Consider the following 22,659-nt stretch of genomic DNA (forward strand, 5'->3'; position numbering starts at 1 on the left):
CCATGGTATAAACATACATTTAGACAGATAGAGTAGAATAAAGCCGCACTCTCCGTTTGGTCATACATTTCAGAACAATATGTTAAAGTAAATGCTTTGTTGGCAGAGGCTTAAACATCCTACGCAAGAAAGATTGCTAAAGTGTACCAGATGTCTCAATATTCAAACTCACACAAGCTGTACAATGTGAGACTTCAGCAAAGGCTAAATACCGTACATATGGGCAGTTTCCATGGAGATGTGTCAACATTTGCTGTAAGACCTGAATGAGGAAAGGGCAAGATGCCAAACTTTTCCCATAATGTATCATCAGTAGTGAAATATTTGGTAAGTTGCCTGAAATGAGGGAAAGTACTTGATGAAAATGGAGGGCTTATTGTGTAAGTGACACAATTTCTGGTAATCTCACATAGCTGCCTTCGTGTGCTATACTTAAGACTTAAAGTGGTACTCATACAGGATAATTGTCAGTGCATCTGACCAAAAATCATTGGGTCCTCATTAGTTATTTCAGAAACAAGTTAATAATTTTGCTCTCCTTTTGAATGCTCTGCAATACAACTTACACGTTATGTGTACAATACGTACATGTATCCATTACACATAAACCCTGAGGGAAGGCTATGTTTCAGCTCTATATAGGACCTCATTCCTTGTGTTGAAACAGAGTAGTGTGGGAGGCTTTACAGGCTGCTGCACAATGAGCAGTGATGGACTCGAAGCTCCCTATTTGGTGTTTTCTTCCGTGGAAGGGCGTAGAGAAGAGACTGAGCCCGTGTCCAGGGTGTGTGGCATCACTACAACATCAGCCAGTGTCTGCCTACTGAGGAGAGAGCAGCAGTAGTGGGTGGGAGTGGGTGGATATCAAAAGGTGAAATGCAGCCTCTGCTGCAAAGCTACATTCAATTGAATATGATTTTGTCTCAGTTGCAAGGTCTAACACTCTTTCCACTTATATAATGTTCACTGTTGTCCCTGTGTCTATGAACAAAAACATGTTACCATTAAAGAAATCTCCTTCCTGCTGTCTCTGCAGTGCTGCTAGAGTGATAACACCTTTATTAACAGTAAGATACTTTGGTTATGTCATGGCTTTAAATATTAATTTGGCTACTCACTGTCACCATTTACCGTTTGCTATATCACAATAAGAATTTAATTGTTGCAAGGTCATGTCAACATTTACATCATAACAGCTGGGTCTAGTACTGTACTTGTCTTCCCTTGAAAAAAACCAATGGAAACCGGCTTTGTTTTCTTGTTTGTTTGAAGTTAACAGAAAAACTGGGCAAACATAATAATCACTCAAATACAGATAATGGCACACACTTTAAGACTTTTCTGTCCAAAGGCATTTATAGTGTTTTACAAAAAGTGACCAAAGTAGTTGTGTGAGGAATAAAAATAGCTTGAGAGAGAAGTGTGGCTAGTTTCTCACCTCCGCAAGTTTCAAGTAGCAAACTCCAGCTAGCATATCCAGGATTCTGAAAAGCAGGATGTGGTGCTGACATGCGCAGTGCATAACCAGAATACTCCACAAAATAAGAAGGATGAAAGCTAGGATACTCTACAAAGGGAACTTGGTGTCCTGTTTCAGTTTAGACACTCATCAAAGAAGCTTCATCAGTTCAGTCTTCAAGATATTTTCCTCTCCCTATCCATGGATTCAAAACTCACCACAGGTTTGAATGTCAGTGAGTAATTGTATCATCGCACAGATAGATAGATAGAGACTTTAGTTATCCCCTAGGGGAAATTCACGCAGGCAACCTGTCCAAAATTGTCTGCCTGCCTCCCACCCAGTGCATGCTGGGATAGGCTCCACACTCCTGAAATTAGTGGGCAAAGAAGTTGCAGTTAAGATAGATTAGAACATCTTGGTCGTGCTCCATTTGGGACAGTTTTGGTTCTTTACAATTAAAACCATAATATATACTCCAAACAAAATTACTTTGCTTGGTTACAATCACATGACTGAGAGATTGAGGTTCATAAAGACCGGCAGTGCCTGCAAAAGATATTCATATCAACTCCCTGCTTGTTCTGGCCCTCCAGTATCATTGTAAACATTTAGACAGATTTAATGTGAATCATGACCATGTCTGACAACTTGACCTGATTTGATTTGGTTTGGTTTGTCTCCATATGGATAGTGGCTTGTTTTTCTTTCCAAACATCTGTGGTCAGTCTTTGATTTAGAGGTCAAGGCTAGGGAACAATCTGGGCGAGTAACAATGACTTGATTAAGAACGGATGTTTTTGCTCAACACTGATCGATAAATTATCTCAAGCATGTTATTTTTCAACAGTGTGATTCATGCTCTACAGTTTGGCTGCCTGTTGCTCTGTTCTCCCCTGTGGCATTAGCTATCTATGCATTGGTGTGGAGGAGGAAGGCCTCATTTATTCCAAGTTATGCAACCATCTTGGGAAATGCTGGCCAGGCGCTGACTGTAGCATAGCAGCAGAGCTTTAACTTAGCAGCTAGCACCACACAGGTTTCTCAGAGAGCAGAACAAGCAGAAAGGCTTCCCCCTGTCTCTCTTTATTCTCTTCCTGGCCCAAATCTCTCCCTCCTCAGAGTGTGGCATTTTTGTCAGGAAAAAAATGTTTTACAGGCTGCATCAGGTGCTGACAGAAGCACATTTAAGGTAGCGCCATGCAGCACAATAGCTGTTGCATAAGCTGTGATACAGGAAAGCTCTCATCAATGTTTCATGGACTTGCAGTGTGAGATTTTAAAGAGCCAAGGGGGAGGATTTGAATCTTTAGAACTTATTGTCCTACTGAACAAAAATCACAATTAATCATGACAACCAAAAGAATTTTTACTCAGTATGTCAGACACAAATTTGATTGTCACTGTAATAAAAATGTTTTGTAAAATCTTTCATTTTTGTCTACAGTATATCAACTTGCACAGTTTGATTAAGATTCACACCATGGTTGCATGTAATCTTCTCAGCTGTAAATGTAACCTTCCTTTTCTCAAAAGCCTTCTCAAAAGCCTTTTCAGGACCCTAATTCTCCCCCCACTGAAGTCCACCAATTTTTGTTACTTTGCATCTGGTTTTAGTTCTCCTCTCATACCACAAATTAATATGATTTTATCTTCAGTAGATGCACATATGCAAATGTGCATGCTAAGCTTTTTGAAACTACATATTTAACCAAGCACCACTGATTTTTTCCACAAACACCCTGCTCTGCACTTGAAAACTGCCAGGTACAACAATCTGTTGGCCATTGGGAAATTGGGGTTAAGTGGTTGCTCAAAGGCACCTCAATGGTGGTAATAATGTTGCAGCAAGTACTGCTCTTTCACCTCTTCTTCCCGGATTGGAAGGCTGGCCCTACCACAGATTCACAGATAGAATCAGTGCAGAAATGTGTTCAAAACCACTGTCTGACAAAGAGAAGACTACTAATAAAAAAACATGTGCTGGTTGTGTGAAGAATACAGATTCTGCAAAGCGGGGCAGATGTGCAAATTAATTCAGTCCAGATAAATTCATCGAGTTTCTCTGGCGACCCGGCTACAGCATTCTCCTACAGGAACTTCAACTTCTACTGTTGTAGAATGAGAGGGAGGACTTGTGTGGCAACACGGAAGTCTGTTCGAATAAGCACTTGAAACACTCCATGGTTCTCCTCAGGTGGATGAGCTGGAGGCAAAAGGTGCACCATAGCTGCATCAGCTCGTCGTACGGAGTGGGTGGTATTGTCCAAGATAGAGCCGAGAATTCATCCTCCCCTCTGCTACTTCCTGCAGGCTATCCAGACTCAGCCCTATGACACAGCCAGCTTTTTTTTTTAAAACCAGTTTGTTGAGCCTGCCGGCATCCCCTGCCTTCATGTCACCTCCCCCGCACATAGAGAACAGTGCACTGGCCACTATGTATTAGTAGAAGTTGCAGAGCAGTCTGTTGCAAATATTGGATGACACGATCCTATTCAGGCAAACAGTCAGTGTTTGTTTATGTTATCAGACTAGACCAAGTTGTTATATGATATGAACTCCCATAACTTGACTGCACCATCTTCCCATCCTCACTGTGGATTGGTTGCATGTGTCACCGGCCTTTTGCTCTGCCAGGAACTATCCTATAGGCTACTTCAGTTCACAAAAATTCAATATGAAGGGTAGCTTTATATGAGTCTTGAGTTTTATGGTGTGCATCGGTGTTCTACAATGTAGAGGTTTAACACTACAGAGGAGTTGTCAGTTCAGCTCGGGCTCATTCACATTCACCTTGGGGACAAAAAAGCTCCCAGGGGATAAAGTTATCCAAAAACATTGGGGATGTTGCCAATCAAATGTTCCCAGGCAAAAAGCATCAATCAATTCAATCAATTTGCAGTCTTGACAAAGTATGAAGAATGTCTTGAGAGACTGATCCAAGTTTTTAGTGAGCCATTAGTACAGTATATGGATCCTTCGCATGTGTTTGCACATGCAAAAGTACTATTAGCTCCACCCCAGATTTTTTTGATTGTTGGTGAAAAAAAAATGGCTGATTGTTTGTTGGCCTTGATGTTAACTAAATTGTATTGATTTTCAAGAGTGTTACCATGAGGTAAAATGTGAAACTAAAGATAAGTAACAACATTACATATTAGCAACAGTATGGAGGGGCAATGGTAACTTAATTGTAGATTATCACATTGCAGCTGTAATCTGCCTTTGCTTAATGATTAACTGATGAAGTAAAACATTTTAGCACCTTCTTGGTAGTTTTTTATTTTCTTCCTTCTGTCTCTCTCTGGAAAACTATATCAAATTGGCTCTATTTGAAATGAATTGGTTGATAGCTGGAGATACCAATCTGGTTTGAAAGATTAGCCTTTAAACAGCTGATTACGGGGTAATCAAACCACCTCAAGAGAGTTTATATAATCAGAATCCTGGAGTGATTGTAGGGGGAAAATGCAGATCAGGCTGACAATGATACAGACAGCACTCTGTGGGAGCAAACATATGTTTTTTGTCTTCTGAATGTGTACTTCATGTTGCCATGGAGTGATACATTAATGCTAAATTTTTCTGAATCGCAATGGTATAAGCAGGGGATTGACACTATAATGGGAAGATCATTACAATATAGTGCAAACTAAATGCATCTGAACGTATTACATAAAATAAGAACATGCTTCACAAAAGGATTGTTATGTATTTATTTCAGGGCTACTGTGTTGAATTACTTCTTTCTTTAAATGATATTGCCAATTGTGCAAGCTGAGCCAAGCCAATGTAGTTTAGCCCAAGCAGATACAATGTAGATATAAAGCCTGATTGCATCTGCTCTTTGCTTGGGCAAGGATAAAATCAAAGTTTTAAGGTGCATTAGGTCAGACAATGATGTGAAAACGTTTCTGATATGCTGTAACTATTGGCTATTTGTAAGATTAGTGGAGATACAATAGATAAGCAGAGATGGTAGTAGAGATGGCAGGGAAGGTGGATTGACTACTGAGTGGGCCATGGCATTCAGGTGAAACTGCTGAAGAAGACTGTGTATAGAGTCACTTAGATACCTGAACAACCAATTTCAAGCTATTTGTGACTCAGTAACATCTAGTACTACTCAAATGATTAAATTTAGAGGAAGGAAAAACAGATTATTGTCTTGACAAAAAAAAGAATGCCTCTCAGACAGGCACTGACATATTAGGACCATTCTCTAAATAAAAAAAAAACAATGTTTAAAGCTGATGTCTAACTGTACATTGAAATATCATAATTACACAACTTAAGCCAACCAGATAATGCAAAAGGCTAAGCACAAAATGTTATATTTGGTCTTTAAAAAGTACCACATGGATGTTCCAGTCTGATGAGACAGGTCAGAGGAGAATAGTCAGACTTGTTGGAGCTGACAGAAAGGCAACTAACTCAGATAACCACTCTTTGCAACTGTGAGGCAAAACAGCATCTCTGTATGCACATGTCAAACTTTGAGGCGGATGGTCTACAATAGCAGAAGACCACATCAGGTTACACTCCTGCCAGTCAAAGAAATAAATCTGACAGTTGAAGAGCTGAAAAACGCAGTCTGGTTTGAAGAATCTTGAATTCTGCTGAGGCACGCAGATGGTAGGGTCAGAATTTAGCGTCAACAGCATGAATTCATCGACCCAACCTGCCTTGAGTCAACAATCCAACAGTCTGGTGGTGGTGGTGTAACAGTGTGGGGGAATCTTTGCACGCTTTTAATACTGATCAATCATGGTTTGAATGCCACAGCCTATTTGACTATTCTTGCTGATGTGCATCCCTTTATGGCCATATTTTAGCCATTTTCCAATGGCTATGTCCAGCATGATAATGCACCAGGTCACAACACAAAAGTGTTCTCCAACCGTTTTCTTGAACATGAAAATGAGTTCACTTTACTTCAGTGGCCTCCCCAGACAGCAGAACTCAATACAATAGAACATCTTTGGGATATGGTAGAACGGGAGAGTCACAGCCTGAATGTGAGGCTGACAAATCTGCAGAAATTATGTAACGTAATCATGTCAACATAGACCAGAAGCTCAAAGGAATGGTTTAACATCTTGTGGAATCCAGGCCATGAAGAACTGAGCTCTGTTTTGACTGCAAAGGGAGGAATTACCCAGCATTAGAATGGTGTTCCTAATAAACTGCTTGGTGTATATTGTGGGTTTCCATAAGCATACTGACACAGTCCGAAAACTGCATTGCTGTATGTCTGGAAGTACATGTTTGTACTGCATTATACTGTACATAACAGAGCATGGCGTGTGTATGTATGTGCACACTATCTCTGTATGCATTCATTACTATTGTAGGCTTTAATTTGACACATTTTGTTGGCTCAGCAACCGGTCTATGTCATCTACTTCAATGTGGTTCAAAGTGGAGAGATAGTGAAAGGGGACTTGGGGAGACAAGAGAGAGCTATGATGGTGGAAATGAGATAAAGAGAGGAACACAGAAGCTTTATCACAGTGATTATTACAATCAAGCTCTATGAGACTATATCTACAGTTCACAGTTTCTGTCACAATGTTTCAATGTTTCAATGTACAAATTCTGGTAAAATAAAGACAAATATGAAATGTGAAAATGAATCAGGTAATATGGCTTATTACACCCTATAATGAATAATAGTGGGTTTTGAAGAAAGACATTACTCAAATGAAAACAATAATTACATCTCCTCAGCAATGTTCTAAGAAAGCCGTTTTGAGTCTGCAAGCGGGTACTTAAATTCATTATTTATTCGAACTGTACAAACGTGGTGCAATTTTTAATGGTGCACCAACACATAGCTCATATGGCAAATCTAGCTCAAATGTCTCTAACACATTACATAGTGTATGTTTCTTTTTTCCCTGTTTTTGAGACTAGGATCCACCCCAAACAACCTTGAAAATCCTATTAGAGTTCCTAGGTTTTCAGCAGTGGTTGCCATGACAACTGTGCATTTTATTTCTGGCTCCTTTGAAATAGTGTGTGAGATCACAGATCCCAAACGTTATGTAAGACGATGTGCATCGTTCCAGACTGGGGTTTCCTGCTGAAAAGAACTTAAAGCAATTAATTACAGGGGAATGGAAGACACTCAAAGTGCTCCAACATTGTTTCCGTCTTTACCTTACAGCTTTTATCACATACTGATAAGATATACACTGTAATTGTCATGCACGAAGCTGAGCATTGCTGCCTGTTTTAAAAGTCTTCTTGTATTTCGACCCACAGAAAAACAGAAGTCATGATCAAGACTTTCTAACAATGACCATCTTTTTATTATGCATCTACTTCAAATCATGCCTCATATACCCTTGATACTGCATCTCTCAGCATAGTTATTAAGGCTCTCCAAGCCATTGATCTTAAGAAATCTTCTGGTGAAGACAATATGGATCTTTTTTTTTCCCTTCATCTTTCTGCTCTATGAATTCCTGAGCATACAACTCACATTTTTTATCTTAATATTTCTACTGGTGTTGTTCCCAGAGCTTGGAAAACTGCTCATGTCATCCCCTTACATAGGGGAGAAGATACGAGTGATCCAAATACACTGTTGCCCATAAAGTTGGAATAATTTTGTTTTCAGTTTAATTGTGGTTTCATTTTCATTGTGATATGTTTGGAAGAGATTGACTACTAAAGTTTTGAGAAGATATACACTTTATCTGTCAAGAATAAATCACACCAATATTTTATTCCAACTTTATGAGCAACAGTGTATGTATTTTTTTTTTTTTTAACCACCAATCAATCTGAGTTCAGGCCTATGCACACCATCGTTTCCGCCATCACTTAAGTTGTGAATGACATCGTCAGTGTCTTGGATGAGAAAAAGCTGCCGTCTTTGTGGACCGCTCCAGGGTATTTAACACAGTTGATCATTCTTAGCTTCTAAAAGTAAAAAAAAAGAAAAAGTAAGTAGTAAGAAAAAGTTGGTTGGTCCTCTCTGTCTGAAAGACATGATAGGCACATATATTTGTTTGTCTACAAGGCCTTCATTGTGAAGCTGCCATCTTATATCACTTCTATGTTAGACTGGTGCTCTGGGCCATATCAAACTCGTTCTAATGACTGGCTTTCACTGAAAGTCCCTCAGGTCAGTACTGAGCTGGCAAAGTCTGCTTTTAGTTTCTATGCTCCTATGTCCCAGAACTCTTTAGATTTTATTTAAATCCATGCTCGTAAATTACACAGCTTCTGTTTGTATCCATTTTAGCTGATTTGTCTTTCATATCTGAATCTTTAGTTAACTGTATTTATATACTTGTTTTCATTTACCTTGTATGTTTTTTATAAGTAATTTTAAACTGTTAATCAACATCATTGTAAATAAGGGTGAGCTTCAATGATTTTTTGAGTTTAAATAATGATAGAGAGGAAAATGGAAAATAATATTAGTAGTTCCTTTAACAACAGAGAATTAATATATATTCATATATTTTTACTATATATATTTATATTAATGGAATTATAATAAACAGGACTGGGAAATGATGTATTAATTTAAATGGGATTACAGGACAAACTGGGCACTGTGGCATCAAGTTAGGATCTAAAGTATCTTATCACCAGTATAGTCAAACATAATCTAACATAATCTATGATTACACAATTTCACTATATGTTCCAATTTAGGAAAAAATTGCTTGTAAAAATATGTCTATATATGTATGTATGTTTTTGGAATGGTTTTTTTCTTCAAATTAAAGACCCCTTTTCTCCCAATTTGAAAGAATATGTTAATAAAGTCAAGAGATTGGATTTCTCTGGTTAATATCACAAATATCTGAAATACTAACTTCAATGAATCTAGAAATGGAAATTACAGACAGACATTGGACAACTGAATTCAAACACAACACTCCAAAGAGTTAACATTAATTTGTGGCTTCTGAGTTTCAGCACATTACCGTTGGGATATTACCAACTGCAGAAACACTAAAACTTATCCTACAGTATCTCTCAGATATTAATTATAAAACTCTTGTGTTTCAAAGATTTGTCACAGGAAGTGTAGGTTTTTTTTTCATTTATCACAGATTAAAGTGCTTACAGTATTAATCTGAGAAATTAGACAATTGTAGCATTCTATAAAACATTAAAGTCTCCATAATTACAGGCAACACAATAAGAAATGATGCTATCATAATATCATGATGAGGAATGAACGGGATGGAACTGACTTGCTCAGTGTATTTTAATGTATCTTCATTTTCAATGGTAAATGTTGAATATAATAAATGTTGCGTATAATAAACTATGAGTTTCCCATGTGCATATTATTTCAGCATTGTACAGAATGAACATAATAGAGAAAATATCATGGCAGCCTAAGCAGCATTCACCATTGAGTACCTTCGAGAGACTGGATGAGCAAAAGAATTTAGAAGATTATGCTGAACTTTTTAACCCCTCATGCAGAAGCTACAAACATTTCTCATCTAAAAGTCTCCTTGAAGTTGAGCAAAATTCCTTGTTTTTTGTGATCATTGCCCAGTGATGTGCATATCTCTTCTCAAAATAATCATGCATATAGCAAACAACTGCTGCACCACTGCACGGATTGAGAATTGAGAAAGGATACTTTTATCACAGATTTCGGAGGAGTTAGCTCAATTTGTTGAGAGAATCAGCTTCCTTCTACTCACAGGATTGTTGTGGAATCTGGTTTTCCAATGAAGGACTATATTGGATGAACTAAAGCAAATTGGAGTTTTGCTTTTAAAGGGGTTAGCCTAATGATTGTGCCTAGTCTAGCATAGTTGGTTAGCACACTGTTAGAAGGGATCAGGTAAACTCCTGTGGTCTGTGTTCTATGTTTCCTGGTTTTGTACTGCCAAAATGTCTTGAGTTGATTATTGAAGTCACAGGGTAAAGAGATTTTGATGCTGCCTCGCTTATGTACTCTGACACTGACATGCGCAATATCCGGTTGAAACAGAATGTTACGTGAATTTCATACAGCCACCATTACCTTCAGATATTACTTCATTTATTCATACTGTATTGAGCCGCAGCCATTGTTAGCAACATTTTTGTCACCTCATTCTTGGTCCTCTTTTCTTTCTTTTTTTTAATCAATAATGTATCTAAAATATGGCATTTTATCAATAAGCTAATATTAATACAAATGTCATTCATAATTTTTAGTGTCTCACCAATAAATATCTACGGTATATGGATTTTGTCTCTGTATTTTTTTCTCCTACATAGAATTATCTCTATTAAAAAATGAAAACTCTTCTGCTTCTTCCTTCACAGAAAACAATAAAATCAGTTGTGCGCAAAAAATATTCCAGCAGATTATTCATGTCATTGTAAATTGAAGGAGATAATCAGTAACGTTTGACAAATTATACATTAGAAATAAATTCCCTGTCATTGATCTTTAAACCCTCCAAGCTGTTTTGGGGGCAGAAGAGGAACAACTTCCTTTCAGATGAGATGAGATATGAGACATAGTGTGTCATTAAATCCAAGTACAAACCTTTTGCCTGTAGAAAAAGAGAAAGGATTTCTACCTGACGTCAAAGAGAAATATATCTCTTGAGAAATATATCTTTGCCTCTACACTATATTAAAACCACTACAAGGATTGGTGTCTTCTTTGTCTTTTTTATACTGGAAGTTAACCCTCATTTCTGACATCATTAGGGAGTTTAAGAGAGTTGTCATTCTTACAAATTATCATATTTCCATGTGTACTGTAAAAGTCAAGTAACTTCTCTCTTGACATGATCTCTTCTTTGCAAGAGTCTTTACCTCATTATAGGTTCCTTGGTATATACTATGCTGAAAACTTAAATATTTACATACACTCATGTAAATGCACAAAAAATCTCAGTGTCTCTGAGATAAAGAGATTTCTTGTCATTGAGATTCCCATGGGAGTTTTTATCTGTAATTATGTTACTTGTAAGGAGAACCACAATAGCAATTTCAAATTATGGGGCTTTGGGCTATAAACAGAATAACTCTTCATGCTTGTTCAGAGCTATTCTCTCTCTGACTCAGTCTTTTTTTATTTTCTTCTTTCTTTCCCTATCTCTGTAACAGACCAGAAGTTTTCACCTTGGTCCTCGTCTCGAAAGTTCAATGAAGGCAGACGCCTCCCTCCGGCCAGGAACATGAAGGGCTTATCGGGCAGCCGTTCCCAGCACCAGATCCCTTTACCCCATGGCTTGGACTACGACCCCCACGTCCATGACCTCCATGCACACCATGGTTCTGACTCCCGCCACTCGTCCTACCTGCTCAGCCCCACAGAGAGCTGCCCCATGGACTTCCACCACCGCTACTCGCCTCGCAGTTCCATCCACTCTGACTGCATGATGATGTCCCCTATCATGATGCCCCCAGCAGCTGCATCTGACCACATCTCCAGCAGCACCTTCCCCAGAATGCACTACAGCTCTCAGTATTATGACTCAGCCACACGGGACGACTGCGCTGCCATCACAGCTTCTGCCACCTCCCCAGCTGTTGCTGCGGCTGCAGCCGCCGCGGCTGCCTCCTCCCACCATGCCGGCACCAAAAGCAACCGCCTTCCTGCTAACCTACTAGACCAATTTGAGAAACAAATGCCACTACACCGTGATGGCTTCCACACATTACAGTATCAGCGCACCTCCACCACCACTGAGCAACGCAGCGAGAGTCCTGGCCGCATCCGACACCTTGTTCATTCTGTCCAGAAGCTCTTCACCAAGTCTCACTCCCTGGAAGGATCATCCAAGATGAATGGCACAAAAGGTGATATTGTAGGAGGTGGAGGAGTAGGGGGTTATCACCATCATAGCCACCACTCCACCAAACATGGTAGCAAGAGGAGCAAAAGCAAAGAACGTAAGCACCGCTCTGGTGGCTGGTGGAGCTCTGACGACAATCTGGATAGTGACAGCACGTACCGCACGCCCAGTGTCATGTCGCGGCACCACGGGGAACATGTTAGCCACTGTTACCCAGATTCCATGCACAGCCATCACTTTGGAGACCTGTCTCTCAAGACCTCTAAGAGTAACAATGATGTCAAGTGTTCAGCCTGTGAGAGCATGGCCATGGCACCCGAGGGCAAATTCATGAAGAGGAGCTCCTGGTCAACACTGACAGTCAGCCAGGCTAAGGAGGCCTATAGGAAGTCATCGCTTAATCTAGAGAAACCCATGATGCACATGGACCTCAAACCTTCATCACGGACATGTCACTATCTGCAGGTGAGTGTTAGTTTACTTTATTTATGTTTTGAACGGCCAGAACATTAATGTTTTCCACCTGACTTATCCAAACATATGAAGCGCATTTTCAACACACTTTGCTTGTGTGGAACAGGCAGAGTGTACATGCATTCTGCACCTGCCTATGTAGGCCCACATTACTCTCTCGATAATGCACCCTTAAAAAAAGACAGTATTCCAAGGCTGAACTTTAGTGGTAGATTGAAAGGGCAGTAAAATGCATAGAAACCCTGAGCATCACCTATCTGAAACTATAACAAACAATAACTGAGATCAATATCCACTCATCCTTATAAAGGCCCTTCTGAATAAAATGCAGTGATTGATATATTGATTAGAAATCCTGCCAGGACAGCCTTTCGGATCTGTTGTTACTCTCTTGAGGACAATTACAGTGACCATGAGTGTGAGTAGCCAATATATTTAACAAGGATTCCCTTTTGTGTAGTCACCTCAGGGAGCTATTGTCTATTAAGACACAGAGATCAATTGAGTGAATTGATGTCATAGTGGAAGACCACTGAGAATAAAAGGTTACCTGAGTTAGATTGCAATGTACAAGCTGTTCCACAGAGCAGAGCTGTTCTAGCAGGTTGTGCACTAATACTGACATGAATTATGTTATATACAGTTTTTAGGCCTCTGTCTTTGCTACACAACTGATACATGACACTGAACTAGTTTGGCCACAGGGGCTGGCTTCAATAACACAATCAAGTGTGCGGGGGTTTGGCCATCTTTGATTCAATTTCTTTTTTCACATTGTGCCCTGTAAGTATTGTGCTTGTGCCTCACACAATCACCAAAGATGCAGACATTTGTTGCCCGCACTTGCTTTTGCACCCAATTCCAGGAAAATTGAAAACTGAGTTGAAATCATGCACTACCATACATTAGGTTCTGGATGCATTTCTGTCCATGCTTAGAGAGGGAGAAGAGGGTGAATCTTTGCCCAGTGCATGCACTTTGATGCTATGTGGAGTGCACAGTTACGTAGGCACACAAACTGCGGTTGTTTGTGTGCCATGGGGACAGACAGACTCTGTCAATACAGAGGCTCTTTCACTGGCAGTTGACAAGCTTGTGTGTCAGCAGGCAGAGACCCTGCAGCTGCCACATGAACACATTCAGTATGTCCACATTGAGAGCTTTATTCAGTGGAATAAGTGAGGGAAGATCTGTACATGGTCCTTGTGGTCAACACTGTGTGCTCATCGGATTTTATCTGTTTGATGTGTCCGGGTCCTTTAGGTCTGTGTTCATTTGTGATGAGGAGGACAGGTCTGCCTTGGGCAAGTTGTTGACACAATATTGTCAAGTCTTTAGGCTACCCCCCTAACCCTGTTGTATATTGAAGCTTAAGTGAATCACAATGACTATTACACATTGTGAAAAAAATAACAAAATATGATATTATAAATCTTAACAACCATCATGAAACATCAGACAGTCAGAAAAGGACCTGAAATTAGGCTTTCAGTTAAGCATAAAGAATGCTGTAATAATTTTCAGCTAAAAAGCATAATTCATAAGCTCTAAATGAGTCTAATGAGCATCGATTCAGACATATTGTGCATTGTGAGAATGTTTCATGGTTATTTTACAAATTACTACTTCAACTATTGTTTCTGGTAACTGACAATTCACATTATATGTAGACTTATAAATGAATGTTATTTGCATTTCTGCTATTAATCACTGAGTCTTACAAACAAACTTGTGAAAACATTTTTCTTTCTTCTTTTGTTTAATCTATATAGTGTTTTTTTTTTTTTGGAAATTGATTTAATGTTTCGAAGATTGAATTTCACTTATTATATAATATCTTCTTTTGCTAACTTGGCCAGGAATCCTGTCAAGAGAAATACTTGATTATAATAGGTTTAATCTGGGTCAACAAATAATGGTTTGGCGTGGTCCCAAGATCTTGAAGTACAAGGTTTAGACAGTATTCCAGAAATCAAATTGCTTCAATAAATCATGTTCTTGCTTTTCCTTGTTTGACATGCAGCCAGCGCAGTGTTTTCCTTTTAGTGTAATAATGAAATCTCTCAGGCGATGGCAAGGAATTTGAAAAGATTATCTGGGGAGGAACTTTGTTTCTCCTTAGTGTCTCTATTACATTATCTACTGTAACAACCCTAAACCCTAAAGTTGAGCTAGTGTCCTCCCAATGATACATAGTGGCCATTACAACAAATTATGTCTCTTTGGGGCACTTAGAGAATGTGGTACTGTATGCCCAAATCAATCAACAGATACAATTTTGGAGACAGATTTGGGTAATAGTCTACACTCCTGTCAAAGCGGGCTGAACATCCTGCATGCACCTGCTTATTCCAGTTACTTTAATAAGTAGGAAGCTAAACTGTCAAAACCTCCTTCAGAATTCAGTAGACTGTGATCAGTGTTACAAATCCCATATTTTATTACTTTAGCATCCAATAACTAACTGCGTGGAACTGTCCTGTGGAAATTTCGGGACTCATTCACTTACGAACTGCAAATTGTTCTACCAGTTCTTAAAGGTCAGTGTTTTTTTGTTTTTTTTTTGCTTGACATACGTTGTCAACTGCTACACAAGGTTATTTTTGCACACAGTATTCTCAGTGTTTAGTTGTAACTAATGATGGTGTAAAGCTGCTTGTCTGTTTAGCTGCCTCATAGGCACAGCTGAGCATGTTCTTTCATGTGTAGCATCAAAATGAGCACAGAAATAAGGTAATGCTAATGAGCTAGTGCAATGCTTCCATGAGTGATGGCTGCCTTGTTAAGCACAGCCCCAGACAATCAATGGTCGTGTATTAGGTGGCAAATGATTCTTTTACTTTATTGCTGTCTTTAAGCCTTATTCATTTAGTTTTCAGACAATTGCTGCATTTTATTCCACTCATGTGGGAGAGAATAAATGTATGCATAGCAGATTAGCATGTGTGATAGTTTTACCGTCTTTGAAGGAAACAAGCCAGTTAATTCTCATGTTACCTTCCCAACTAGGGCAGGGTTGGAAAGTACTCCCTCCCTCCCCTTTTAAGCAGATGATACAAAGATGAAGCCTGATATACAACCTTAGCAAACTGAATGATGATCATTAATTTTCCTCTCTCTGCTGTTGCATGCTGAAATGTGCATGCTGCCCAAAAGTTCATTTGTTTTGGATTCAAAGGAGAGTTTTAGTAGCATATGGTCTACATGCTTCAGAAGCCTTTTTATCTTGACTATAAAAACATTTGGAGAAAACATCTAAGTTAAATACACTAGATTAATGATGGTGGAAAGCAATCGGATTGATGCTATTATTAGCATCTCTAAATCTTTCTGCTTTTCCCCATTTGCCATCTCCCATAGAGGAGAAAAATATCCATCGTTTTCATGTAAGTGCCTAATGCTGTCTCGTCCTTCACCTGTCTGCCCTGCTGAAGCAGACTGTCAAGTCGGAGAGGACAGTGGGTGTTAAAGAAAAGAGAGAGGGGGAGAGATGGCCGACAAGAACAAAAAGTGAGAACAGGAGTGTTAAGGAAAGCCTTATTCTACCTCAAGGCAAAAAAAAGGGAGTATCAGCCACTGTGCTTTCTGTAAAAACAGTTCAGCAACTGTGACAGAGAAACAGCCAAGCTATATGATTGGGTATCAGAGCATTAAGGACAGCCCTGTGCCTGAGGCTGTTGTTTCAAGAGCTAAGGCTACCCTCTCCACTGGGACAGCTGTTCCAGCTGAACCACACACTGATACAGTGTTGTACTCACTACATGCCTGATCAATATGGTGCCAGACCATGTAGTGTGCGACACATTGCCATTGTAAATCTCCATCATTAGGAGGAGGAAACCACAGTGTGTTCGGGAGGGGCATTGATCCCATGAATTACGGGAGTTGTCAATATTAGTCACAGTTCAATCTCAGTAAAAACAAGTGAGCTTAAACATACACTGTGTAGTCAAAATGACAATCAAAAATATTGAGGGTAATCGCTAGGAGTTAAAATTGATGTATGATACCATGATTTCTATCGCATCAATATCTTAATTAAAACCTACTCATTGTCAATACATAAGCAGTTGGATATGTGTAGACATTTGCACTCACAGTGTATAATTACTAGCTCATAATCATTTAATCTTGATGCTGTTATATTAAGAACAATCACTGTGTACAGTTATTAAACTATGAACACTATGAACAAAGCTATTTATACTACATGATGTTATGGCAGTGATCATGTACCTTGTTGATTATTTCTCTAGTGTTTGATCACATTCACTTTAGAATTGATTTTAAGTTACAGTATGTCAGAAACATGTTGTGCCCCTTTGGCTGTCAGCCAAATTTAAGAACTCATATGTTTTATTAGTATAGTGACTCTGTGCCCTTAATGACAGTGTGCTGATTTAAAACTTACAGCTCTAGCCTTAGGGATATGATTGACAACTTTTGCTGTGCAAGCATAAAAATACACAATCACTGCCAAAAGTGAGGGAAATTCTATTAATGGAATAAAATCCTTGAATTAAGTATGCTCATGCTTTGATTTGTAATATAAGTGCTATTCTCAGAGGTTGTTTTACCCTTCCCCATTCAACTGGTTTGATGATCCTATAAAAAGTAGCATTTGAGTTCCTTCTACAAATGTGCTGATGAATCTCACCCACACTCCTTTGAGTGAATTTTCTCCCAAACCACTATTCTATTAAACATTAATGAATGGAAGGGTGGATTTAAAGTTTTACAGTTTTTGAAATATTGTCATCTGGCTGTCATACTGTCATGCCGCTTTTGGTCAAACTGTAATTATTGATATTGGTTATAATTTAATAAAAGATATACGACTTATATGAAAAGAGTTCTACCAATATTTGGTTTAAAGAACAAATTTTTTTTTCAAAATACCAAGGTGAATGCATAGTTGTCTAAAAAGAACCTGTAAAAGTATTGGTGTTAACTTTGATTTAACGCTCTGCTTTGATAATTACCAAGGTGGACTGTGTGAACAGACTCAAATATCTGGAAGAGACTCATGCAAACATTGGAAAAACATATTTACACTACATATGCCTCTCTGCTAAGGTCCTGCTTTTAACCCATAGCACTATCAATTTATCTCTCTGTTTATATTAAACCCACAGTACATGACCAATTCCCTCACAGGATGCAACTTGTTATTACCACCCACTAGTCGAAATGGGAAAGAGCTTTCACTTACAGTCCCCCACACACTTCCAGCCAGAGTCAGGCTAAAAAACAGCGGTTACCCAGTTTTTGTGTTTATTCCAGACAAATGCTGTTGCTGCTGTCGGAACCATCATGCACACTGCTCTTAGTGCACTAAAGGATTCTAACAAGAAAGACCTAATTGACAAAAGGTGTTCAGGACAGCAAATGGAGGAGCTTTAATGAACGGGGGATAGCTTGAATCACTTTCTTTCACATGAAAACATTGTACACTTTAACTTCCATGTCTACCGGAACATTTTTTTCCCTTTGAAATCTTCTCCATAGTCTTTATTATTTGATCTGTCCAACTGCCTTTGTATTTCCCATAAGCCACCCACACCCACACATGTATATGCACACACATACTTTTAACCCCAAATTCTAATGCGGTATGCCTTTTTTCCCTTTCATAAACGACATGCATGTTAGACATATATAGTATAAACCTTTATCACATACTTCTTTTTTCCTGCACTGAGATTTATCATTCTTAGCTTTTGACATATTGACCTTTGAGGTACATATTACAGTAAAGTCTGATCTTAATATAAAGAAAAGCCAAATATAGATAATTCTGGTTCTACTTTATACCTCATTAACACAAGAAGTCAGTTGTGCCCTACAAATGACTTTTTCATTCAATCAACATGAAAAAAAAGTTGTTTTGTCTAAAATCAAATGGGCCTACATTTGCTGCATAAGTTACAACTCTTTAACGGTTAGTATTAAAAAGGTGGTGTATGGTATTACTGTAATGTTACTATTTGTGTGTTATAAAAGCTGAGACTCTGTGCACCGTCATTACACTTCATCTGCCACCCTCATTGCACATCGTAGCTGTCGATAAAAGTCTGTGAAATACAGTCAATAACTACAATATATGTTTCGACTCCTGCTCTGTAAAAAAATATTTTTCCATTATAGACACATTTTCCCTTCAGTTACGTTACACTTTAGCCAGTAGGCAGGAGATTATCCAGCTGCTTATCAAATACAAATTTCCACACTTCCACATATTGGGCAAACAGTCAGCTATAAAAAGGATTCAAATTTGTTCAGAAAATATAGGTGTGCAAGCTTTACAGCAAGTGACCTCGGTAGTGATAAACACTCTGAGGTCCTGCCACTGACAGGTCTTAACATGTGCCGTTACAACAGGCAGAAAATATATGTATGCTTTGGACTCTACATTTTTCATTGTGGGGGTTTTTAGGTTATTTCAAATTGCATACACTTTACACACTGTACAATCACAATTTGGACTATAAAATGCTAAATGTACTGCAACTAGGTAGCAAATATTAGCAATGATTTTAAACACGGCATAAAGTTTGCATCTGAATGCTTCAGCACCATGGAGAGAGACAGTGTGTTTGAAGTTTTTCAGAACCATAGGCAAACCACAGTGAAGCAGTTTCCTCGTGCTCCTTTGGGGGCAGCAATGACAGGAATAATGACAGAGAGACAAATTGAGAATTTCTCCCAAGTCTGTCTGTTTTAATATTCCTGCTCAATACAAGGTATATTAGTCTGCTAAAATATACAGTGGGGTCCAATACCATTTTCAAAAAGGTATAAAATATATCAAAATCAAATTTAAAATAATATGAATACAGTAACATGTTACCTTGTATTGCTTTATCTCCTACACTTGAGGTATACATGCGTTGTGGCTCTTGCAGATCAGCAACTCATTTAGTTCCATAGTTACATTAACAAAGTTAATGTTATTCATTTCCAGAATGAAAGAAAGTGCCTGTTCATGATTGCAGACAGGAACCTAGCTCAGAGAAACACGCTGCATCTAATTCTCATGGGTGGACTGAGGTTAAGCACTGAGCTTGTTTAATTTGAGAGCCCAGGCTCAGAGATGAATAAAATAGTGGTGGAGCTTGAAACCAGGGATGTGAATCAGCTTAATTTTCTGTTTAGGGAAAAACCAGCCAGAGCTCATCCAACTACTTGTCTGATACAGTTCTCACACTCGTTTGGCTAATAGGGTCCCATTGTACTTGCAAATAATATCTCTGGTGTAATCTCACTGTACAAGCCTGATATTTTCTTTGAGCAGAATAACCCACTGCTACACCTGTACTCCATCATTTAACAAGTCACCACAGATACCAGCTGAAGTAAACAAGTAATACCTTAGAGTAATATTACCTTATGGTTATAATGTGTATGTAGTATCGGTGTGATGAGATCATAACAACATGACGATATTTCTCCTTGAGGTGAAAAGCTGTCTCGCCATATCAGTACATAACAGCCAACATGACAGAGTCTGACAGTGAAATTAACATAGAAAATGCCCCGCCACTTTTAAATGTTTTGTGTGGCAGCATTTTGGGTACCGGGTGGAAACAATAAACGGCGACAGACAAAACATGAACAATATGTAAGCACTGTAAGAAAATAGTGCCGTAGACCACAGCTAACATGAGCACAATGCAGAGACACCTACAGAACCACCACAGCTCTCTACTTAAATCAAATGCGCCTGTGAAGAAAACACTAAAAGGCCAGACAATGCTGAAAAATGCCTTTGCATCTCAACTTATACTTTCAAGTGCTAGAGCCACTGCAATAACGAGACATTGGCATTTTTAGAAGCTAGAAGCTCATGCATAGTTCATGCACCGTTATAAGGTCTGAAAAGACTCATGAGTAATCATACAGGAGAGAAGCCAGTCAGTTGAGTTTGTGGCAACATCTTTTATAGTGCTTATATTGTTCTGTCTTTTACTGCATATGATTATTCATATAAAAGTAGAACTTAAGTTACATTCATTACAGGATGAATAGTTAAAACTTTTGCATTTTGTGACTTCAGTCGAATAAAAGACTATTTTTCCAGTCATATATTTCGTCATTGAAGTTTTCTTCAAAATAGTGTTATCCATATCATCTCATCTCATTCTCTTGGACCCAATATCATGTATCCACTTGTCTCATGAGCTGAGAGTATCATCACACCCCTAGTATGTAATGATTAATATAGGTGTGTTATCTCCCACAGGTGCCCCAAGATGAATGGAGTGGTTACCCAGGCGACAAGGATGAAGAGATCCCGTGTCGGCGGATGCGCAGCAGTAGCTATGTCAAAGCTATGGGAGAGGTGGATGATGAAAGTGGTGACTCTGACACCAGCCCTAAGACCTCACCACAGAAGGCCATTCGGCCTGATGCTCTTGTCCTCAAATCAGCCATGCAGAGATCCCATTTAGACTCCCAAAGGTAGGCCTGGCTGCCTAGTTCAATATGTCCATGCCAAAGCTGTGTGTTGATTTCAATTTCAATTCAGAAATTTACCTTGAAAAACTGGCATTCTTTAAAATATATTATTATTCATAGGGATAGCTCAGAAATTGGTGGCTGCTTTAGGGACAAGAAAAACAGCTTTTTTCTCTAATTGTTAATCATTACATGCTAAGATTTTGTTGCAGTGTGCATCTTCTCAACTCTGAAGACAGGAATTGCATTTTGGCTCCAGTAACTGAAAAAGCTAGTGGTAAATAGTACATAGATTCTACATTGAGCCTATATACCTTTACCCATGCACACAAACACACATTCATACAATTATGGTGTCAGAGCTGTCATGTAGGTGGTTGGCTCAGGTGTTGGCTTTCTCAAGCTTCAATACAGCTGGAAACCTGTGAGTAACATTTCCAAAGCTACATCAATATTTTACGAGCCTTTGATCAGCACCCTTAATTTAAGTGAGCAATGATAGTGCATGTCAGGACTGCAGTAAGACTGCTGCATTAAAAATACTCCACACACTGTAGCATTTTAAGGAACAAGTACTAACTTTTGGGAAATGACCAGAATGCAGATTTGAGAGAAATAAAGAACTCAGCTGCTATTCCAGAGAGATATGAAGAACTTTAACATTTTTTGGGGATTCCAAGAGAAGCTACTTGGCAACAAAATGAGAGGACTCATTTTTGTTATTGTGTCTTACATCATTTTACTCATGCCCGGACAACTGTATTAAGCTGTTATTTAGAGCTTTGATGTACTTATTTTATGACATTATTAACTTCCTCTTAAGCACTGTTGGCTAAGTATTCAATCCATGACTGTTTCATGAGAGCAGTTAAAGTAGTGCTCGGCTGAGCGTTTCAGAACCAAATGGGGTTTATGTTTGTGACCTTTTTCATCTGCTAGTTCAATATTTGCCCAACATCTTACACAGGCAATGGGCCTCATCTTATCACAGTGTTGTTGACAAGTCTGTAGCAAAACTGTCACATTTATACAATGTCAGACTCAAGAGAGCAGGCTTAAATGGGCTTACTGAATGGAGGAAACATTGACAGGTGGAAGGTACAATGTGTTGACTATACTACTTACACCTAGCTTTTTGTTTTGTTTTGGATTAAAAAAGACAATCATTGAAATACATCCAGTTTCTAGTTGATTAGGTACACCTAGATAAGTGCAGTTTAATAAAGCAACGTTACAATAAATTCTACTTCCGTGAAGGTTATAATGTTCAGTTTTTGTTGAAACTGTCTTTTGTTGTTGTCTGGTAGTGACTCAACTTCATCGTCATTTTAGAGGCTGTAGTTTGTGCCAGTTATTGGGTGTTAACTACTTTATAGTAAGAAGTTATTTATCAATAATAATGATCAGTTTAAATACACAAATAATGTGTTGCAAAACTCTTCACATTGGTCAAGTAGATTGTGAAATAAGAGGGATTAATTA

General features: G+C 38.7%; 1 protein-coding gene and 1 long non-coding RNA gene across 6 annotated transcripts in view; one reads left to right on the forward strand and one right to left on the reverse strand.

Annotated features, from left to right (window-relative positions):
- LOC130187558 (disks large-associated protein 2-like) overlaps positions 1 to 22,659 on the forward strand; it is a 95,110-nt gene that overhangs the window by 34,015 nt on the left and 38,436 nt on the right. For all 4 annotated transcript variants that reach the window (XM_056405262.1, XM_056405264.1, XM_056405265.1 and 1 more), the window contains exons 2-3: positions 11,555 to 12,711; positions 20,963 to 21,180. In XM_056405262.1, the coding sequence (XP_056261237.1) occupies positions 11,626 to 12,711; positions 20,963 to 21,180 (1,304 nt within the window). In that variant the 5' untranslated portion in view covers positions 11,555 to 11,625. The remainder of the gene's footprint in view (positions 1 to 11,554; positions 12,712 to 20,962; positions 21,181 to 22,659) is intronic.
- LOC130187560 (uncharacterized) overlaps positions 1 to 22,659 on the reverse strand; it is a 69,545-nt gene that overhangs the window by 29,106 nt on the left and 17,780 nt on the right. The window lies entirely within an intron of this gene.

This window comes from Seriola aureovittata, chromosome 19, assembly GCF_021018895.1.
Source record: "Seriola aureovittata isolate HTS-2021-v1 ecotype China chromosome 19, ASM2101889v1, whole genome shotgun sequence".
In the NCBI taxonomy this organism is placed as follows: Eukaryota; Metazoa; Chordata; class Actinopteri; order Carangiformes; family Carangidae; genus Seriola; species Seriola aureovittata.